We start from the raw sequence: 21,531 nt of genomic DNA, 5'->3' as shown, positions 1-21,531 counted from the left end.
GTTTACGAATGGTGCCTTCCTGGGACTGGAGGTCCCTTAGGGTAAGGAGAAGAGGGAGTTGGCTGTTGCCTTACAGCTGAGGCTCACCTTTAATGACATGGGGGAGAAGGGGCCAGACTAATAGAGTGTTTTAATATACAGTCATTGGTTTCAACTTATCAGACTGTAGCATTCACCAAGCACTTTTAGGAGCCGACGGGCTTGATGCCACTAAACAAATCAATTATCAGAAATCTCAGAAACTGGGCTTTTATTTTATCGTGGGAACACTTAAGAATATTCTGCAACAAGGGTAGCTTTGGATTATACTTAAGCATAACATGTATTTAATGCTTCATTAAGCTTTTCTGAAATATCCCATTATTTATACTTAATAGAAATAAGATATTTCAGAAAAGCTTCATACAGAAGTATAACCTGGTTATAGTTGCTTGCCTCTCAAATAAGTTACGAGATCTGAGATATTGTATTAATGTACTTAATTTTCAGAATGACTAGGCATTCCAGCTCATTACCCTGACCATACATCATGATGTTTGTTCCCCAGTACTGTACTACCCTTAAGCTGTTTTGACACGGGCTCCATTTTACCAAACGAAATCCTCAGAACACGACAGGAATATCCCTGGAGTTCATTTGATCATCAGGGTATTTAACTACAGAGCTTATAAAGTGAGTCAAGCCTGAGTTTGCCTCTGGCTAGGACTGGCAACAACATCTGTTTCAATATTTCTGGTAGTGCAAGTTAAAAAACACCTAACAAAACACCTAACAAAATCTTTGTAATACGAGGTTATACTTCATTTGGAATGTACTACTGCTATACAACCATGATGACTAGCGTTGTAACAGCTTTATGGCAGCGAGTGTACTTCAAGGCTACAGACTCATTCTCAGGGGAGTTAGTCTTATGTAATACTGATGAGACACAGTATTACGCCTTGTTTCACCAGAAAGGATACTGAATCTATATGATACTGGCTGCATATCAGGGCCTCAAACATGCGGCCTAAGACCCAAATGCGGCCTAAGAGCTGTTTTAATGCGGCCTGTGAACGTCTTAGTATAAAATTAACTAAATAAGTTTGAAACCCCTTAAGAGCTACTTATTTTGAGAAAACTGACAGAAGGTGACAAATGGGTCAAGTCAATTCTTAATGTATTTTGTTCAACCTTACTTGCATACAATAGTTTAAAACATCTCCAAACTAAAAAAAAAAAAACACAGCACAAAAGGGTGAAATAGCATGCATCAATTCTTGTTTTCATTGTTTTTTCTAGAACATATATGTCCCTTGTGCCCGTGTCCTAAGTGTATGATTGGTTGGGGTGGGCGTTTACACTGAGCTGGTTCTGATTGGTCAACAGGCACATGGAGTGTCTGCCTCCAGCTCTACCGTTAATCCTTTGCTCAGAAGAAAAGCTTCTTGCTTTGGCTCCCTCCCTAGGAAGTTCTTGAGCATAATTTCAGCGTCCTCCGAGCCTCCGGGCTTTAGGATACAGTTTCTGTAGCCCAGCCCCACCTAGAAGAGATTGAAATGTATTTCATCAGCATCAAGCAGATGACCATTGAAGCTGACAACAATGACATTTTTGCCATGATGAAATCATTTGGAGTTCAAAAAGGCCAGTCAGACTACATGGCTCCAGTTCTGAGGGCTGCAGGCAGTCACTGCTCACTAGCATCAAGAACCAACGACGCCTGATACCAACTACTCGATAAGAGCGGATGGTCAAGTGTAAAAACAGCATTGTAAATAACTAGCTGTGCCAACCTTGGGGTTCATGATGCCCTCCTGCTTGAAGCGGGCGTAGAACATGTCCATGGAGTAGACCTCGCTCCAGAGGTAACCGTAGTACTGGGCATCGTAACCACCCGCCAGGTGGCCAAATGTGGCTGGCATGTTGGTTCCTATGGGCACAATGGCGAAGGGAAAAAAAGGACAATAACTAAAGGAGTTGGCAAGACTGCACAAACAGATCTGGGAACAGGCTACCAAACTACAGCTGTGATAGTGCTATGGCCCATTGGTTGAGGTTGTCTCTGACCTGAGGATGCAGGCACGCCCAGTATCTCCTGGCTCAGCCGGGCGTACTCCTCGGCCGGGTCCAGCCCATTCTTGGTGTGTAAGGCCTGGTCCATTTTGGCCAGTACGATCTGACGCAGGTTAAACAGACCTGCATGGGAGGGAGAGGGTTAACACATTAACACACTGAAGCATTTAAACCCAGTAGCTCTTCAGGAGTCGTGTTGGTGACCACTGCCCAGTAACCTAAACACCGGCACTGGTGTAAGAGGTGTTATTAAGTCGGGTGTTCTATGAAAGAGCCAGGGTTGTTGTTTCATGGTGACCCACCCGTGTTGGCCAAGCGGGACTTCATGAGTTTGTCCAGCAGGTCGTCAGGGATTGGGGCACCCGTCTTGTAGTGTTTGGACATGCGCTGCAGGGGCTCCTTCTCCCACACCCAGTTCTCCAGCATCTGGGACGGCGCCTCCACAAAGTCCCGCTCCACGTGTGTCCCGCTGAACATGGCAAAGTCCGCCTGGGAGCAGCAGAGGTGGAGAGACACATGCATCTGTTAATCCCCGCATCCTGTGGTAGAACTACTGTTAGACATCAAACTGGGCAGGAAAGGGGAGGGATATATTATTTTGGTGTTCATATAGGTTTGATTACATTTTCTATACCATATTAAATATAGATTTTATAGTGAATGGTCATTGATGGAGTACACTGTGCTCTCAGGTATTAAAACTGGAAAAAAAACTGATTTTACAGGTATTAAATAGCCAATGACGTATTGAGAGCAGGAAATATATTAACCATCACACTAAAATGCCTTTACTCAGTCAAACATTCATTTCAGTGCTTAGGAATTACACAACAATGTATACTCTATAGTAGCAATGACACCACACACACGTATACATACACACCTGAGCGCAGAGCTGGTGCATGACGTGGCCAAACTCGTGGAAGTAGGTCTCCACCTCGTCGTGCTGCAGCAGGGAGGGGGCGTCGGCCGTGGGCTTGCTGAAGTTGGCCACCATGGCCGCCACCGCCATCTGCCGGGTCCCGTCCGACAGCAGACAGCCGGGCTGCAGGCCAAAGCAGGCCGCGTGGCCGTACTTCCCCTCGCTGGGAAGGGTTACACACAACCACCATGACTGGCTAAACATTTTTATTTCAGTGTCTCCCCCATAATGTGGAGGAGGAAAAGGTGGACTCTTCTCCGTTTCAATTGCTGTAGACAAATTCAGAGCAATGAAATAAAGACTTTCCCCCCAAAAAACTATTAAAATCCTAATTAAAAAAAGATGGTTATATCAAAACAATCATCATACATAACTAATTGTATGCGGCCATCTTTAAAATCCTCTGCCCTTTTCAATCTTTTCCGTTTTCCTCCGACTCACCGTGGGAAGAGGTCCAGGTAGAACTGGCCTACCACCGTGCCCGTGGTGCGGTCCTTGACGGAGTAGAGGGTGACGTCATCGTGCCACACGGGGGCGCCCCCCTCCACCAGGTCAAAGGTGAGGTTCAGCAACTCCTGGTAGATGTCCAGCAGGCCCCGGGTCACAACCTCCATGGGGAAGTACTCCTTCAGCTGGTTCTGGTCCACCGCGTATTGGGTCTCCTCCACCTACAGGGGGGAAGAGCAAAGGACAGATTCAATTCATCACTTCAAAAACATTATCCCTTCAGGGGCAAATATAGACCACACAGCCCACTGGGTCATCTCTAACACCGCAGTGAAAAACACAGAGCTATGATTTTATTTTATTTTAAATATGTTATATATTTTGAGTAGGGATTGATTGATGCTCAACGTTAAATTGCAATCTTCCTACCATCATATCTAAGCTAATATGACACCAACGTCGATGAAACTTTGGAAATAAACTTGAAAGTACACAACACACTCTTGACACACACACACACACACACACACACGACATGATCCGTTCAGCCGTTACGGAGAAACACATGCCGGATTTTTCACAAAGTCATTAGCATAATTGCCCAAACCTAGCTCAAATTCTAGACGTTGGATTAAAACAAGACTACAGCATCCATAAAATGACCGTCAGCCTTGGTTTTATTTGGACGGAATAAGTTGAGATGCAACCCGCTTGTACATCGTACAATTTATCACTCTCACATGTCCAATTAGAACCAACGATGTGACACCTTTTTGAAGCATTTCCAACACACACTGGGAGACAAATTCACCTTTCAGCAGTACAATAACCTAAAATACAAAACAAATATACACTGCCGAGTCGCTTACCAAGACGACATTGAGTGTTCCTGAGTGGTCTAGTTACAGTTTTGACTTAAATTTACTTGAAAATCTATGGCAAGACTTGAAAATGGCTGTCTAACAATGATCACCAACCAAAGTGACAGCGCTTGAAGAATAAAATAAAAAAGTGCAAATATTGTACAATCCAGGTGTGCAAAGCGACTCAAAGCTGTAAATCGCTGCCAAAGGGTGATTCTAACATGTATTGACTCAGGGGTGTGAATGCTTATGTAAATGAGATATTTCTGTATTTCATTTCCAAAAAATGTCATCCATTTTGAATTCAGGCTGCAAAGCAACAAAATCTGGATTAAGGGATATGGATACTTTCTGAAGGCACTGTAAATATCATGGCTGTTTTTTTTTGTTTTTTTAGATATAGGCATATTGTAATTTTGTTTTATTGTAGCGTGACCATCTTACTACAATGTTTCTATTTGTATAAATACAAACATAATATTAAGCTGCATATTAAATATGACAAGAGGTAATGAACTGGCCATTGATCAGAACAGCAAATGATAAAACAGGACCATATTTGCAAAACAAGTGGTTCTGAGTTTATGTCAATATTGCACAGATTAGATAATGGTTACAGAAATCAGGAAGGCAGAAAGGCTCTAAAGACCTCTACATCTATATGAATGACTCTGTCCAACCTGTTGTTATGTTAAGAACCTACGGAGAAAAGAAAAGGATCCGATTCCCCCCTCAATGACATACGGTGCATTCGGAAAGTATTCAGACCCTTTTTCCATATTTTGTTACAGCCTTACTCAAAACGGATTCAATTGTTTTTTTCCCCCTCATCAATCTACACACCATACCCTATAATGACAAAGCAAAAACATGTTTTTTTTTGTTGAAATGTTTACAAATGTATTAAAACATAAAAAAACATAAATACCCTATTTACATAAGTATTCAGACCCTTTGCTAAGAGACTCGAAATTGAGCTCAGGTGCATCCAGTTTCCATTGATCATCCTTGAGAGGTTTCTACAACTTGATTAGAGTACACCTGTGGTGAAGTCAATTGATTGGACATACTTTAGAAAGGCACACACACCAGTCTAGATAAGGTCCCACTGCTGACCGTGCATGTCAGAACAAAAACCAAGCCATGAGGTCGAAGGAATTGTCCGGAGAGCTCGGAGACGGGATTGTGTCGAGGCACAGATCAGGGGAAAGGTTCCAAAAAAATTCTGCAGCATTGAAGGTCCCCAAAAACATACTGGCCTCAATCATTCTTAAATGGAAGAAGTTTGGAACCACCAAGACTCTTTCTAGAGCTGGCCGTCTGGAAGGTTCACCTTCCAACAGGACAACGACCTTAAGCACACAACCAAGACTACACAGGAGTGGCATTGGGACAAGTCTCTGAATGACCTTGAGTAGCCCAGCCAGAGCCCGGACTTGAACCTGATTGAACAGCTGAAAACAGCTGTGCAGCGATGCTCCCCATCCAATCTGACAGAGCTTGAGAAGATATGCAGAGAAGAATGGGAGAAACACACCAAATACTGGTGTGCCAAGCTTGCAGCGTCATACCCAAGAAGAGTCGAGGCTGTAATCACTGCCAAACCACATTATTGTGGGAGCCCCTCTATGAGTATAAATTAGAATGTTTGAGAAAGTTTCAATCCTAAGTAACCTGCCTACACATTGATTGAAGTACAACATACATATAGTTCATGTAGTAGGTGTCAAAGCTGTGTGATGGAAAACCTTGGTAGTGCATGGGTGGAGTAGGCATTGTGGTGCTTGTGAACTTCCCTTTCTTTTTTGGGCTTCAGACCAATCCCTGCTTCTCACATTAAACTGTTTTGTGTCTTTAATAAATATAGGCTTTCCACATACTGGTATAGCAATTATGTAATACAACAGCAGAATAACCTTTGCAATCTGCAACTCTGACCCCCCCCCCCCCCCAATGCCAATGTATTTATGGGTGTTTAAAAAAAAATCCTGTTGGGTCCCCAGAAAAACAGAGCTGCAGACATTTGTTGTTTTTACCTATGGCCTACCTGGGTCATGAAGTAACGTGTGTCCCAGGCGTATAACTCGCCCTTGAAGGGCAGGCCCCTCTTCTGGCACTCCTCCTTCTTCAGCTTGAGGATGACATGGCGCTCCTCCTCCCCCAGGGGCTTCAGCTTACGGGCCAGTTCCTCTGGAGAAAAGGAAGATGACCTTATTGTCAAATGTACCCAAAGGAAATGTGTCTTCTGCTTTATCCCTCCCAAACACAGAGAGACACAGACAAACACACACATTGGAGCAGAGACGTGAGGGGTGGAAACAGTGTGTGTGTAAGGTTTTTTGTCTGGATCAAAATGGACTTTAGGTTGCATAGCAGTGTGTGGTCAATGGCAGTCACCGACTGAACATTTTAGAGGCCCTATTGGCCGCAGAGACAAAATGTTGCTGTTTTAAATGAATACTTCTAAGATTTTGGCAATGAGGCCCTTTATCTATTTCCCCGAGTCAGATGAACACGTGGACACCATTTCTATGTCTCTGCATGCAGTTTGTGGCATTGATATGAGTCAAACATTTATTCTAGTGTCAAAATGGAATACAAACTAAGTAGGATAACTGGTCATAAAGTAAGTCTCGTCCAAAACAGAGTTTTGTAAGTGCATTCGTCACAACTTACTTGAGGGTTGGGTATGAATTACTTACATGCCCACTTTTGCCAATGATGCCCAATTGAGACAATGCGTTGTGGTCAGCACCCAGCTGCCATGTGGAATTACTGGACAATGTTGTCAAGTCTGTATATGGGTGCAACGCACGCACATTTCGCTCAACAAATAGGAGTGAAAATGGGCTCCCATTAAATTGGTGCAAACTTCCAATGCATTTAAACAATATGGCCAGGAATGGATTATATCTGTTGAAATGCTTTGGAAGTTTGCTAGCTAAGTACAAGATAGCTGGTACTACCTAGCTAGTAGCTACCTTTGGCTGTACAACATAATGCTAGCGAGCCAGGGTTAATTTGCTAAATTACTTCGCTACTATGGCCTAGTTATTGCCTTACCTCCTCACGCCATTTGTACACACTGTATATATACTTTTTGTTTTTGTAAGTGCTGTTATTGTGAAATGGAAACGTCTAGGAGCAACAACAGCTCAGCTGCTAAGTGGTAGGCCACACAAACTAAAAGAATGGGACCAGAGAGTGCTGAAGCATGTAAAAATAGTCTCTCCTCGATTGCAACACTCACTACAGAGTTCCAAACTGCCTTTGGAAGGAACGTCAACACAATAACTGTTAGTCGGGAGCTCCATGAAATGGGTTTCCATGGCCGAACAGCCGCACACAAGCCTAAGATCAACATGCGCAATGCCAAGCGCCTGCTGGAGTGATGTTAAGCTTGCCGCCATTGGACTCTGGAAATGCGTTCTCTGGGGTGATGAATCATGCCTCACCATCTGACAGTCTGATGGACTAATATGAGTTTGACGGATGCCAGAAGAACGCCACCTGCCCCAATGCATAGTGCCAACTGTAAAGTTTGGTGGAGAAGGAATAATGGTCTGGGGCTGTTTTTTTTATGGTTGAGGCTAGGTCCCTTAGTTCCAATGAAGGGAAATCTTAAAGCTACAGCATACAATGACATTCTAGACTATACTGTGCTTCCAACTTTGTGGCAAAAGTTTCGGGAAGGCCCTTTCCTGTTTCAGCATGACAATGCTCACGTACACAAAGCGAGGTCCATACAGAAATGGTTGTTCAAGATCGGTCTGAAAGAACTTGACTTGCCTGCACAGAGCCCTGACCTCAACTCCATCGAACACCTTTGGGATGAATTGGAAAGCCGACTGCGAGCCAGGCCTAATTGCCCAACATCAGTGCCCGACCTCACTAATGCTCTTATGGCTGAATGGAAGCAAGTCACCGCAGCAATGTCACCGCCTTCCCAGAAGAGTGGTGGCTGTTATAGCAGCAAAGGGGGGAACAACTCCATAATAATGTCCATGATTTTGGAATGAGATGTTCGACGTGCACGTGTCCACATAGTGTATGTGTAGGCATACCGTCTTCATAAGCACATCAATATGATATTTACAGCATAAAAAGTTTTTACATTACATTTACATTTAAGTCATTTAGCAGACGCTCTTATCCAGAGCGACTTACAAATTGGTGCGTTCACCTTATGACATCCAGTGGAACAGCCACTTTACAATAGTGCATCTAAATCTTTTAAGGGGGGGGGTGAGAAGGATTACTTTATCCTATCCTAGGTATTCCTTAAAGAGGTGGGGTTTCAGGTGTCTCCGGAAGGTGGTGATTGACTCCGCTGTCCTGGCGTCGTGAGGGAGTTTGTTCCACCATTGGGGGGCCAGAGCAGCGAACAGTTTTGACTGGGCTGAGCGGGAACTGTACTTCCTCAGTGGTAGGGAGGCGAGCAGGCCAGAGGTGGATGAACGCAGTGCCCTTGTTTGGGTGTAGGGCCTGATCAGAGCCTGGAGGTACTGAGGTGCCGTTCCCCTCACAGCTCCGTAGGCAAGCACCATGGTCTTGTAGCGGATGCGAGCTTCAACTGGAAGCCAGTGGAGGGAGCGGAGGAGCGGGGTGACGTGAGAGAATGTATCTACACTCAAGCTGGGCGATGTTTCCACGTGTCCACACATGTAGCCTAGGGACATTAGTCATTCAGGGAATTGTCCCCCGGGAAAGATCTAACAGCGGACATAAGGAGAATAAAGGCGAGACAAAACTAGCCAGTTATAGAATACTGTGTTGTAGGACAGCTGAGCCTACTCCGGACAGGTCATTCAACTCGCAGTTGATACTATTTCCATGGTAACAAGTCTTTACATGACACAATGACATTTTGAAACTAAGTTGCAAGCTACTTTTGTTGCAAGGTGTTGTAGAACTAGTGCCTTATGAAACACATTCCAGGCACTGGCTCTTGCTATCAACGCCATAACTGATTTGACAGAGAAATCAGCTAGCCAGCTGCTGTCAGCTTGGCTAAACACAAGGTCTGTGAAGGCTTTAGTCCACACATAGAACTGAATTAGCAGAACATCTTGAGATGGCGAGTCAGTCAGGAGGAGAGAAGTCCTCATCTTCAAATGAAATGGCAAAGACATGAAACACACACATCAAACCACGCCCCCAAGGCAACTCTTGATTGGCTTCAGTCATGGCCGCTAAGCATTTCTTAACGACCAAGCTTCAAAATGAGGCCAAATCGGGAAGCTCAGTTGCTCTTTAAAGCTAATTCCCTGCAATTCTACACATTTTGCCATGGGGCTGATAGAATATATTGCCGTTTTAAAGCTAATTTCCTGCAATTCTACACTTTTTGCCATGGCTTAGGCTGTGTTCTTATGCTATCGGAATGACTCAAACATAACAAAAACGATGGGGGCCCCATGCCATGACAAAAATACCCCTGAATGTACCATTTTGCTGATTGTTCATTCTCAAAGATGATTTATTTATTAAAAAATTAAAAAATAAGTCCATTATCTTTTCTACATGGTTTACACTGAAAACGTTTTTCCATCCTGAAAATTATGAAACATTTCAATTTAAAAAAAACACTTAGGGTGGCTGGCCCAATACTTTTCTATGCAGAAAAAAACATGTGTGTGAACTGCTGTCATTCCATTTTTGCAATGTGAACCACTTTGTGTTGTAGCAGTTGTGTTTGTTAATGCATAGTTGATTGTGAGCAATGCCCTTAACAAATACAATATGACATCAATACTTTTACTAAAACGGAACAGGGTGGTTACGGCCAGGGGGGTCAGGGCAGTATAGTGAAGCAGCTGAAGCACTACATTGTTTCTGATACAACTGACAGCAGCTAAGAATAGTTAAATATACACTGGTCAGTTAGAAGTGGAACAACGGACCATAACAACCTTTCAGATAGTTGTACCCCATCTCGATCAGTAACACCCACCTAGGAAGCCGGCCACCTTCTTGCCAGACTTGGCCATGTTCATCTCCAGGACAAAGTCAGCGTGGGTGGTGAAACCCAGCAGGGAGCTCTTCTGGGCTCTCAACTCCACTAACTCCTTCAGGATGGCAGAGTTCTTCTACACCAGGGTAAAAGACAGAGGGTGAGGGCTGAAATTCATTCCAGGGGACCATTTTAAGTAACTTTACAGGTTATCCTTGGTCCTTTACAGGTTATCCTCCTTGGTGCTCAGAGAAAAAAAACACAACTGTTGTCTATTATCAATTTTGGCCGACATAAACGTAAACGTTCATTTCAGGCAGCTTAAGACTTTCTTTGAGTTTCTCAGGGGCTCAGCGATTTTCTCTAGTCAACGCTCTCCCAGTACAGGATAGTATCTCGGTCTCACACAAAACAGACAACGGCTCACCTCTTTGCACCGAGAGTTGAAGGCCTCCTCCAGCTTCTTGCGGGTCTCGGGGATGAAGCACTTCTTCATGGTGGGGAAGTAGTGGGGGTACTTGAGGGTGATTTTCAGCTTGTCCCCATCCTTCTCCAGCGAGCTCAGGAAGTCCTCAGGGAGACCGCCTAAAGTGCATCGTCAGACACGTCACAAGTCCTACTTATGGATTTACTTTCAATGTTAGTGATTTTTGATTCTTCTTTTTTTTAAGCAATCAAATTAGAAACCTGAAAACACATGAGATCTTTCATATAGCTAAGAATGAAACGTTGAAATTCTACAACAGTTTCCATAAGTGTCCTTCCCCTTAATGTTGCGGAATCAGTTAAGGTCGAACAACAGCAACTGTCGTAGGAAGTTAGTTTTTTTTGCATCCTTTTGATGGTGACTGCTACAAGAGAACAGAGACGGGTTCGATAGGAGCCTGGGAGCTTATAGCTTGTAAAGAGCCAGGTTGGGATGAATTTCACTTCAGGACACTGACTCAATTCAGTAGATAGTATACTAAAATTCAAATTCAGAGGGCCATCTATTTTTAATGAAGATATTTTAACAAATTGGAATTGATACCAATACTATTGAGTAATATTTAGTTACTATTAATGGATAGTACACATTATTGCCATTAGTGGATAGTACCCATTATTTCTATGAGCAAAGGTCCAACAACAGAAATGGGATCTCAGAACAGGCCGCGTGAACATGTCTCACCCAGCTCCTCTCTGGTGAAAGTCAGACTAGTGGTGTCTTCGTTCAGGTGCTTGTTGAAGTCAATGCACAGGTTGCTCAGCTTCTTCTTGATCCTCTTGACTTCCTGTTTGGATTAGATACATAAAGTCAATAAGTTGACAACAATGAACCTACTGTAGATCAGAGTATAACACGAGTCATTCCACCTCAAAAAAACACAAGAAAGAAGATTGACACCCACCATCTCAGATTGTTCTGAAATCAATTGTTGGGAACAGATAAGATTAGCATTCCTGAAACATTGTTTCAAGATCATTTGAACTGTGAGAAATCAAGCTTAATCGACTGCACCCAAAATTGGCCATTTCAATTTATAGGATTCATTTACTATTCAATAAATATAGTATATGAAACCTCTTAATGATTAAGACGTAATCCAAAACCTACGGACCACCCCAAAGGCAAGTATACAGTATTAATTTTGTATGTTTGACAAGTAGTATGAATCTGCGGCTTATATTATTCTTTATTCATTCTATGTAATGTATTCAGTGAATTTGGTGGATTTTCCTCCGCTGTTCAGAAAAATTAGCCATTGAAGTCACTTGCACCCCCCCCATAAATTAGAGTGAAAATACCAGATTTTTCTCACTAGATGCTGCTGTTACTGCCACACACTTTTATCCATGTTGCTGGTCTCTTGTGTTTCTTAAATGGATCACGAAAATGCTCGTGCAACTTTGGGTAGACAATCAATAGTTTTTGCTCATGGTGAAAATAAATAGTGTGGTCATCCTCACAAACCAAGGCAGTCCTCAATGAAATCAATTCAGTTGGTCTCTTAGCAACCCAACTCCTCTGAAATAATCCAACAAATGGCAGCTCTCTGAGAGGGTTAACCCTATGGTGCAATTCTCATATGAAGTCCAAAACTGTGATGGAGAAATGGGCTAGTGACTAAAATGTGACATCCCTAATAAAATAATACAATTATAAACCATTACAGAGCAGTCTTTTGTTGTTCAATGAAAATGGTTAGAAAACATTTCTATGTTGTTTGACTAGTGACATTTAACATTAAACCCAACCCAATACCATTACAAAACAATATACAGTGTGTATTTGGGACTTTTACCATTAGAGACTATAACATTGAAACCATAAGAACTGCTGTTAGTTTGCTTGTTCACCAGGAATGTTGAATCCAGACATTTTTGGAAGGGAATAAACTAAACATACATTGTCTGTTTCCTGGACACAGGTTAAGCCTAAGAGGTGTGTGTTTGAATTGCTTTCATTGAGGACTGGCTTGAATTGTATGGATGACCAAACCTTTTATTTTCATCATGGCCAAAAGTTATTAGTTTTCTACCCAAATTTGCAAAAGGGTCCATTTAATAAGCACAAGAAATCAGCTATATGGATAAAAGGGTGTGGCAGTAACAGCAGGAAGAGCTGCATCCATGGTCAAAAGTAGTACTTTCACATTCATTTATGGGGGAAAAATACAAGACTTCAAAATGGCTAATTTCTCTGACCAGGGGGGAAAAACGTCACCAACTTCACTGAGAATACATTACATAGTATGAATAAACAATACACCAAGCCGCAGTTTCATACTACCTGTCAAACATAGAGAACTGATACTGTATACTGGCCATTGGGGGGGTGGGGGTGTTCCGTGGGTGGCTTTTGACCATTCATTTGGATTCCTCGCGTCACTGTTAACCCCCCGAGGTCGATGTCCACGCCCCAAGGTAATCTAAATAGCATACTACAGAAATCCCCAAAATTGTCTGTCAGTTTAAGAGATATCAGGTTGTTTTGCATTGGATGCGTCTCAATCCACAGCATCCAGCTATATCGCACTTCCGCATCTGCAGTGAAAGGTGACAGAGCTAGAGCAGTGCTTGTCAGACCATGAGACATCCCGAAAATCGGCCATCACAAAATCGTCTGAACAGTTTGGCCTGAAAACTATTATGACCCCTCTATGGAAGGGGGTGTTCTCTATTTTGCTCTATGACCTCCACAAGTCAGTACAGCCGATCTGCCTACTTCTGTCTGTAGCGTCTGAACACTCTAGGCCTCACAAGTCTTATCTGAAGGTCAGCCAGTACCAGTTGCAAAAAAAATGTGGAAGTATATATGGAGACTTTTTAGGGCCAAAAATGAGTTAAACACGTAAATAATTATTTTAAATATTTTTGTGGATACTTCAAAGAGTATTAAAATTCTAAATCAAACAGCTAAATGACCCTATGAATTGAAAAGGCCAATTTGGGTTCATTTCTCAGAGATACCATTTGAAATTAAATGGAACGATCCACTTGGAAATGAGCGTGGCCGTGATATCCATCAAGGTCACTTCCTTTGAAAACGGTAAAGTCTCTTACATCCTGTGTTTCTTTGGGCAGGTGGAGACCATTCCTTTGGCCCAGCTTGATCAGCCTCTCCATGTACCTCTTGGATTCCTGAGTAAGCGTGTCACCGTCAACCTTGCGCTGTGAGAGGTTAAAAGCAGAACTCAGTCAATGAGAATGATACTCCACGCAACCTTTACATAGCCATGGGATAATTCTGAAGACAACATGAGGCAAGAGCATGTTGATTTGATTTATTTTACCTTTATTTAACTAGGCAAGTCAGTTAAGAACAAATGTAAAAACATGTAAAAACATACAGGCTATAGAGATCTTCCTAGGTACAGCTCAATAGGTCAAAGTGGATCACCTTTTCCTCTCCTTTATTGGTACTGATATAATGAAGTGGGAAGATGAAAGCACATCCACTGTGTGCATTTTCAGATCAGTGTAGATGAAGAATAAGGAGATGAGGAGGAAGCAACTACAGACTATTGACATCTTATCTACGGACTATTGGGATCTTCCATATTGATCTCACACGGCCCTCCTCACCTCTAGTGCCACGATCCTCTGGTAGACGTCCTCCCTCATGCTCATCTCCACATCAAACTCCGACAGCTTCTTGTCGGCGTCGGTGCTGGCCGTGCGCACGTCCTTGGAGGAGGACACATGCTGGGGGAAGTCCAGCATGTTGCGGTCCACTGGAATAACACGTCAAAATGTAAAAGTGAGCAGTTGTTACGAGTGTCATTTTCATTGTACGTGATGCTATGTATCATGAGGATTATATATCGTGCTTTTTCAGTGGTCAAAGTGCTTTCATACTGAAATGGGGGGGACTCAATCCATTACCAATGTGTAGCACGCACCAACAGTTTATAAAACCAGTCTAAACTGACCACTGTCAGCTTGAAACATAGGCTTAGGTTTTGTAGATTATTTCATCACTACGCACAGTCTTAACAAAAGGCCTAAAATTATGAAAAGCAGTAAGGCGATGATAAAAACAAGCTCTTTTGGATTAGGTCATTTGCTGCCTTGAGTCTATAAACGGCTACAACTGACTGATTTAACATGTAGAGTCCAGTGTCCACTGCCTATTGTAGGGAGCATTGGCTTGTCAGCTAGTTTTTATGTAAAAAGTGCTGATTTGTCTATACCATTGCATACCTCGTTCGTGCCAACTCAGACATTTTCCCAATCGCTTTCAAGGCCAGTGGAGTAGATGCTAGTTGTGGTTGCTATGGACTGAACCCGCTACACATCATAACCTATTCATTTCAATCCACTGTGGTCATACAGGAAAGGGGTTGAAGAAATGATGCTATTTTGGAGTCACACCCACCTGTGTACTCCACCTCCACATCAGCGAGAGCCTTCAGGGTGTTCTCATAGGAAACACTGGCCAGGTCCAGGGCCCCGACACAGTCATATACCTTTTTGGTCTTGGCAATAACCTCATCCGAGAGCTGATTGATTTGCTCGGGGGTCAGGTCCCAGCGCAGGCGGTTGTCAGCACAGACTGGCGCACCAGTGCCAGATGCCAACTCTTCTGTTGGGTGAAAGAAAGGTTGGACATGAGATGGATGGTTCGTATTGGAAAAGGCCTACTTCTAAAGTGTATGAGGAAATGTTTTGTTTCACTATGCAGAGGATGAGTCATGGCATTCAATGGCATGTGGTATGAACTAGGTAGAGTTTCAGTATTGTTCATGTGATTCGAATATACTGTGGCAGGTGTACTATCAGAAGTACAGTCGTGGCAGAAAGTTTGGAGAATGACACAAATAATACATTTTCACAAAGTTTGCTGCTTCAGTGTCTTTAGATATCTTTGTAAGATGTTACTATAGAATAGTGAAGTATAATTACAAGCATTTCATAAGTGTCAAAGGCTTTTATTGTTGATGCAGAGTCAATATTTTTCAGTTGACCCTTCTTTTTCAAGACCTCGGCAATCTGCCCTGGCATGCTGTCAATTAACTTCTGGGCTACATCCTGACTGATAGCAGGATGTGCTTAATTCTTGCATAATCAATGCTTGGAGTTTGTCAGAATTTGAGGGTTTTTGTTTGTCCACCCGCCTCTTGAGGATTGACCACATGTTCTCAATGGGATTAAGGTCTGGGGAGTTTCCTGGCCATGGACCCAAAGTATCGATGTTTTGTTCCCCGAGACACTTAGATATCACTTTTGCCTTGTGGCAAGGTGCTCCATCATGCTGGAAAAGGCATTGTTTGTCACCAAACTGTTCCTGGATGGTTGGGAGAAGTTGCTCTCTGAGGATGTGGCTGTGTTCTTAGGCAAAATTGTGAGTGAGCCCACTCCCTTGGCTGAGAAGCAACCCCACACATGAACAGTCTCAGGATGCTTTACTGTTGGCATGACACAGGACTGATGGTAGAACTCACCTGGTCTTCTCTGGACAAGATTTTTTCCGGATGCCCCAAACAATCGGAAAGGGGATTCATCAGAGAAAATGACTACCCCAGTCCTCAGCAGTCCAATCCCTGTACCTTTTGCAGAATATCAGTCTGTCCCTGATGTTTTTCCTGGAGAGAAGTGGCTTCTTTGCTGCCCTTCTTGACACCAGGCCATCCTCCAAAAGTCTTTGCCTCACTGTGCGTGCAGATGCACTCACACCTGCCTACTGCCATTCCTGAGAAAGCTCTGTACTGGTGGTGCCCGAGCTCGCAGCTGAATCAACTTTAGGAGACGGTCCTGGCGCTTGCTGCACTTTCTTGGGCGACCTGAAGCCTTCTTCACAACAATTTAACTGCTCTCCTTGAAGTTCTTGATGATCTGATAAATTGTTGATTTAGGTGCAATCTTACTGGCAGCAATATCCTTGCCTGTTAAGCTATTTTTATTTTTGTGCAAAGCAATGATGACGGCACGTGTGTCCTTGCAGGTAACCATGGTTGACAGAGGAAGAACAATGATTCCAAGCACCACCCTCCTTTTGAAGCTTCCAGTCTGTTATTCAAACTCAATCAGCATGACAGAGTGATCTCCAGCCTTGTCCTCGTCAACACTCACACCGGTGTTAACGAGAGAATCACTGACATGATGTCAGCTGGTCCTTTTGTGGCAGGGCTGAAATGCAGGGGAAATGTTTTTTGGGGATTCAGTTCATTTGCAATTCATTGCAATTCATCTGATCACTCTTCATAACATTCTGGAGTATATGCAAATTGCCATCATGGAAACTGAGGCAGCAGACTTTGTAAAAATGAATATTTGTGTCATTCTGAAAACTTTTGGCCACGACTGTACAGAGCTATTCCACTCGTGGTGCTGTTGCACCCAATTGAAACCTTGTGTTGTCAGTTCTAGCTTTCAGCTCGCTCGTGTAGTTGAAATTCTGTGTTACCTGTTGGGTAATTATATTCTGTTGCATCCTGTGGTGGATTAAAGGATGTCCCAGGGACTCATCTGGACTAAGTTAAATGGTGAGTTCTCACTCTGTTGTTCAAAAGACCTCTTTGCTACAGCCTCTCCCATAGTTTGTTTGGCTACCCGTTACGAAAGAAGAGAACGTTGGGTTATGGATGTAACCTTGGTTCTCTCAGAAGAATAACAGGTCGCCAATCTTTCATGTCGTTCCTCCACCTCTGTGGGGTTTGAGTGAAGTAATGGACAGTGTGTCACACCACACCTTTTATAGTAACAGGTCACGTGGGTACAGTAAGGGTGTGGCGTGACTGTAAACAGGACCAAAAAAGCTGATACCGATTAATCGGCCGATTTAATAAAAAATGTATTTGTAATAATGACAATTACAACAATACTGAATGAGCTTATTTTAACGTAATATAATACATCAATAAAATCTATTTAGCCTCAAATAAAATGAAACATGTCCAATTTGGTTTAAATAATGCAAAAACAAAGTGTTGGAGAAGAAAGTAAGTGCAATATGTGCCATGTAAAAAAGCTAACGTTTAAGTTCCTTGCTCAGAACATGAGAACAATTGAAACCTTTTAACAGGAGTCTTCAATATTCCCAGGTAAGAAGTTTTAGGTTGTAGGAATTATAGGACAATTTCTCTCTATACGATTTGTATTTCATATACCTTTGACTATTGGATGTTCATATAGGCACTTTAGTATTGCCAGTGTAACAGTATAGCTTCCGTCCCTCTCCTCGCCCCTACCTGGGCTCGAACCAGGAACACATCGACAACAGCCACCCTCGAAGCAGCGTTACCCATCGCTCCACAAAAGCTGCGGCCCTTGCAGAGCAAGGGGAACAACCACTCCAAGTCTCAGAGCGAGTGACGTTTAGAACGCCATTTAACATCGGTTACACCAGCCTAATCTCGGGAGTTGATAGGTTTGAAGTCATAAACAGCTCAATACTTGAAGCACAACGAAGAGCTGCTGGCAAAACGCACGAATGTGCTGTTTGAATGAATGCTTACGAGCCTGCTGGTGCCTACCACCGCTCAGTCAGAATGCTCTATCAAATCATAGACTTAGTTATAACATAATAACACACAGAAATACGAGCCTTAGGTCATTAATATGGTCGATTCCGGAAACTAACATCGAAAACAAGACGTTTATTCTTTCAGTGAAATACGGAACCGTTCTGTATTTTATCTAACGGGTGGCATCCATAAGTCATAATTACGTAAAATTCTGGCAAATTAGGTGGCCCAAACTGTTCCATATACACTGACTGTGTGCAATGAACACAAGAGAAGTGACATGATTTCACCTGGTTAATATTGCCTGCTAACCTGGATTTCTTTTAGCAAAATATGCAGGTTTAAAAATATATACTTCTGTGTATTGATTTTAAGAAAGGCATTGATGTCTATGGTTAGGTACAGTCGTGCAACGACTGTGCTTTTTTCGCAAATGCGCTTTTATTAAATCATCCCCCTTTGTTAGGAAGAAATAGTCTTCACAGAGTTCGCAACGAACCAGGTTAGAAGGCAATATTAACAAAATATGCAGGTTTAAAAATATATATTTGTGTATTAATTTTAAGAAAGGCATTGATGTTTATCGTTACATTGGAGCAAGACAGTCCCTTTTTCGTGAATACGCACCACATCGATTATATGCAACGCAGGACACGCTAGATAAACTAGTAATATCATCAACAATGTTTAGTTAACTAGTGATTATGATTGATTGTTTTTTATAAGATAAGTTTAATGCTAGCTAGCAACTTATCTTGGCTTCTTACTGCATTCACGTAACAGCCAGTCTCCTCATGGAGTGCAATGTAATCAGGCGGTTAGAGCGTTGGACTGGTTAACTGTAAGGTTGCAAGATTGAATCCCCGAGCCGACAAGGTAAAAATCTGTCATTCTGCCCCTGAACAAGGCAGTTAACCCACCGCTCCTAGGCCGTCATTGAAAATAAGAATGTGTTCTTAACTGACTTGCCTAGTTAAATAAAGGATAAATAAAGGTGTGTGTAAAAAAAAAAAAAATTTACGGCCAAAATCGGTGTTCAAAAATACAGATTTCCGATTATGAAAACGGCCCTAATTAATCGGCCATTCCGATTAAATCGGTCGACCTCTAATACATTTCTTTGTGAATTTGGTAGGGTCACCCAAAAAGTTTCATATTGCAGCTTCAAATAGCAGCCAACCATTGTCACTGTTGATATACTATGCCACGTCATGATTGGTTTAAGTTTACTAACAGACAAAGTTATTCTTAGAGCTGGCCGCCCGGCCAAACTGAACAATCGTGGGAGAAGGGCCTTGGTCAGAGAGGTGACCAAGAACCTGATGGTCACTCTGACAGAGCTCCAGAGTCCCTCTGTGGAGATGGGAGAATCTTCCAGAAGGACAACTATCTCTGCAGCACTCCACCAATCAGGTCTTTATGGTAGAGTGGCCAGACGGTAGCCACTCCTCAGTAAAAAGGCACATGACAACCCGCTTGGAGTTTGTCAAAAGGCACCTGACTATCAGACCATGAGAAACAAGATTCTCTGGTCTGATGAAACCAAGATTGAACTTTTTGGCCTCAATGCCAAGCGTCACGTCTGGAGGAAAACTGGCACCATCCCTACGGTGAAGCAAGGTGGTGGCAGCATCATGCTGTGGGGATGTTTTTCAGCGGCAGGGACTGGGAGACCAGTCAGGATTGAGGGAAAGATGAACGAAGCAAAGTACAGAGAGATTCTTGATGAAAACCTGCTCAGGACCTCAGACTGGGGTGAAGGTTCATCTTCCAACAGGACAACGACCATAAGCACACAGCCAAGACAATGTAGGAGTGGCTTCAGGACAAGTTTTTGAATGTCCTTGAGTGGCCCAGCCAGAGCCTGACTTGAACCCGATCAAACATCTCTGGAGAGACCTGAAAATAGCTGTGCAAAAACGCTTCCCATTCAACCTGACGGAGCGTGAGAGGATCTGCAGAGAAGGATGGGAGAAACTCCCCAAATACAGGTGTGCCAAGCTTGTAGCATCATACCCAAGAATACTTGAGGCTGTAATCACTCCCAAAGGTTCTTTAAGAATGTACTGATTAAAGGGTCTGAATACTTATGTAAATTGGATATTTCATATAAATTAGCAAACATTTCTAAAAAAAAACAGTTTTTGTTTTTTTCATTCTGGGGTATTGTGTGTAGATTGAGGTAATTTTAAAAACATTTAAATACATTTTAGAATAAGGCTAAGGTAACAAAATATGGAATAAGTCAAGGGGTCTGAATACTTTCTGAAGGCACTGTAAGTGATTCATTGCCACTTGTTAAAACGAGTTTTTAGTGTTTGTGCCGATTATAAAGGGTCTCCTCAAAAAATGTTTTTTTTATAAGTAATACGATTGTTGCACATGTATGAGCAGATAAACATAACATTTGCTATGTTTTCATTATAATCACGAACTGTTTCTGCATATTGGTTAGGACGCCCGTTAACTGTGTTTTGACATTGGACTATTTATCAAAATGTCTTGTCAACAGGAAGCAGCAACGGAATCATTTTGGTTCTTTCTGTTTTAGTCACATACAATTTAACTTTCAACCTTAATTTCCAATGGTAACTGCAACTCCAAAAACGTGCTGCGATTGGTTCATTTTGATGATATACCAGAAATCACCAAAAAGGGTTTGCCCTGCCTTCTTATGGCACATGTAATTAAACATAATGTTCAAATGTGAGTCGTTTGAAGACTCACGAAGTTCCTCTCTGCTTACCCCATGTCAAAATAGAAGTCCCCCACAGCACAAGTGCTTGCTTTTTTTGTGCAGGTATAGCGCACGTTCGGGACTTTTATTTTGACAGTGAGCGGGAAAGGAAGTGAGTCTACAACATACCCACGTTTGGAAAGTCTGATGTATGTTTTATTAGACGTTTATGTCAATACCCCCCGGCCCAGCATAAGAACCAACCCTATAGACAATCGGCAAAGTTGAACTTTACTTGTATTTGACATCTGCCTTCCGGCAAACTATTCCGTTATTTTGTCAACTAATTCCTAGTAAAACTAGTGTGTAACGTTAAATATTAGCTAACGTTGCTAAAAAGCAGGTAGCTAACGTTAATAGCTAGGTAGCATCCAGAAAACCAGAAAGCCAAGCACAGACGTATTAATATGCATAACTTTGAGTTTGTATTCATTTGTCAATGAAGTGTTAGGAAAGACTAACATGGATTCATTTCGTACTCACCTGTCGGTGCCATCTTCCAGAAAACCAAGTACCAACGTTTTCAGAGCGCTTTGCAGTCTGTGTTTGCCGATAAAGCGACGTGTGGGCATGCTTCAGCTACGTAGTGATGACGTCTAACACTT

At 42.6% G+C, this 21,531-nt stretch overlaps 1 protein-coding gene and 1 non-coding gene across 2 annotated transcripts; both read right to left on the bottom strand.

The window, feature by feature from the left end:
* Positions 1 to 233: 233 nt before the first annotated feature.
* On the bottom strand, positions 234 to 21,518 carry LOC115108147 (thimet oligopeptidase-like). The gene is made up of 14 exons (XM_029632171.2): positions 21,410 to 21,518; positions 15,102 to 15,308; positions 14,309 to 14,457; positions 13,787 to 13,894; positions 11,412 to 11,514; positions 10,668 to 10,825; positions 10,241 to 10,376; positions 6,335 to 6,477; positions 3,419 to 3,645; positions 2,939 to 3,140; positions 2,358 to 2,544; positions 2,050 to 2,178; positions 1,776 to 1,912; positions 234 to 1,523 (listed from the first exon to the last, which is right to left on the bottom strand). Exons 1-14 carry the CDS (start codon positions 21,420 to 21,422, stop codon positions 1,362 to 1,364), a joined length of 2,061 nt encoding a protein of 686 aa, XP_029488031.1. The 5' UTR covers positions 21,423 to 21,518; the 3' UTR covers positions 234 to 1,361.
* Positions 10,994 to 11,128, bottom strand: LOC115108800 (small nucleolar RNA SNORA16B/SNORA16A family). Its single transcript, XR_003860391.1, has one exon. It is a non-coding gene; the product is annotated as a small nucleolar RNA SNORA16B/SNORA16A family (small nucleolar RNA).
* Positions 21,519 to 21,531: the final 13 nt, after the last annotated feature.

This window comes from Oncorhynchus nerka, linkage group LG24, assembly GCF_034236695.1.
Source record: "Oncorhynchus nerka isolate Pitt River linkage group LG24, Oner_Uvic_2.0, whole genome shotgun sequence".
In the NCBI taxonomy this organism is placed as follows: Eukaryota; Metazoa; Chordata; class Actinopteri; order Salmoniformes; family Salmonidae; genus Oncorhynchus; species Oncorhynchus nerka.
This window is presented reverse-complemented; position numbering and strand designations above follow the sequence as displayed.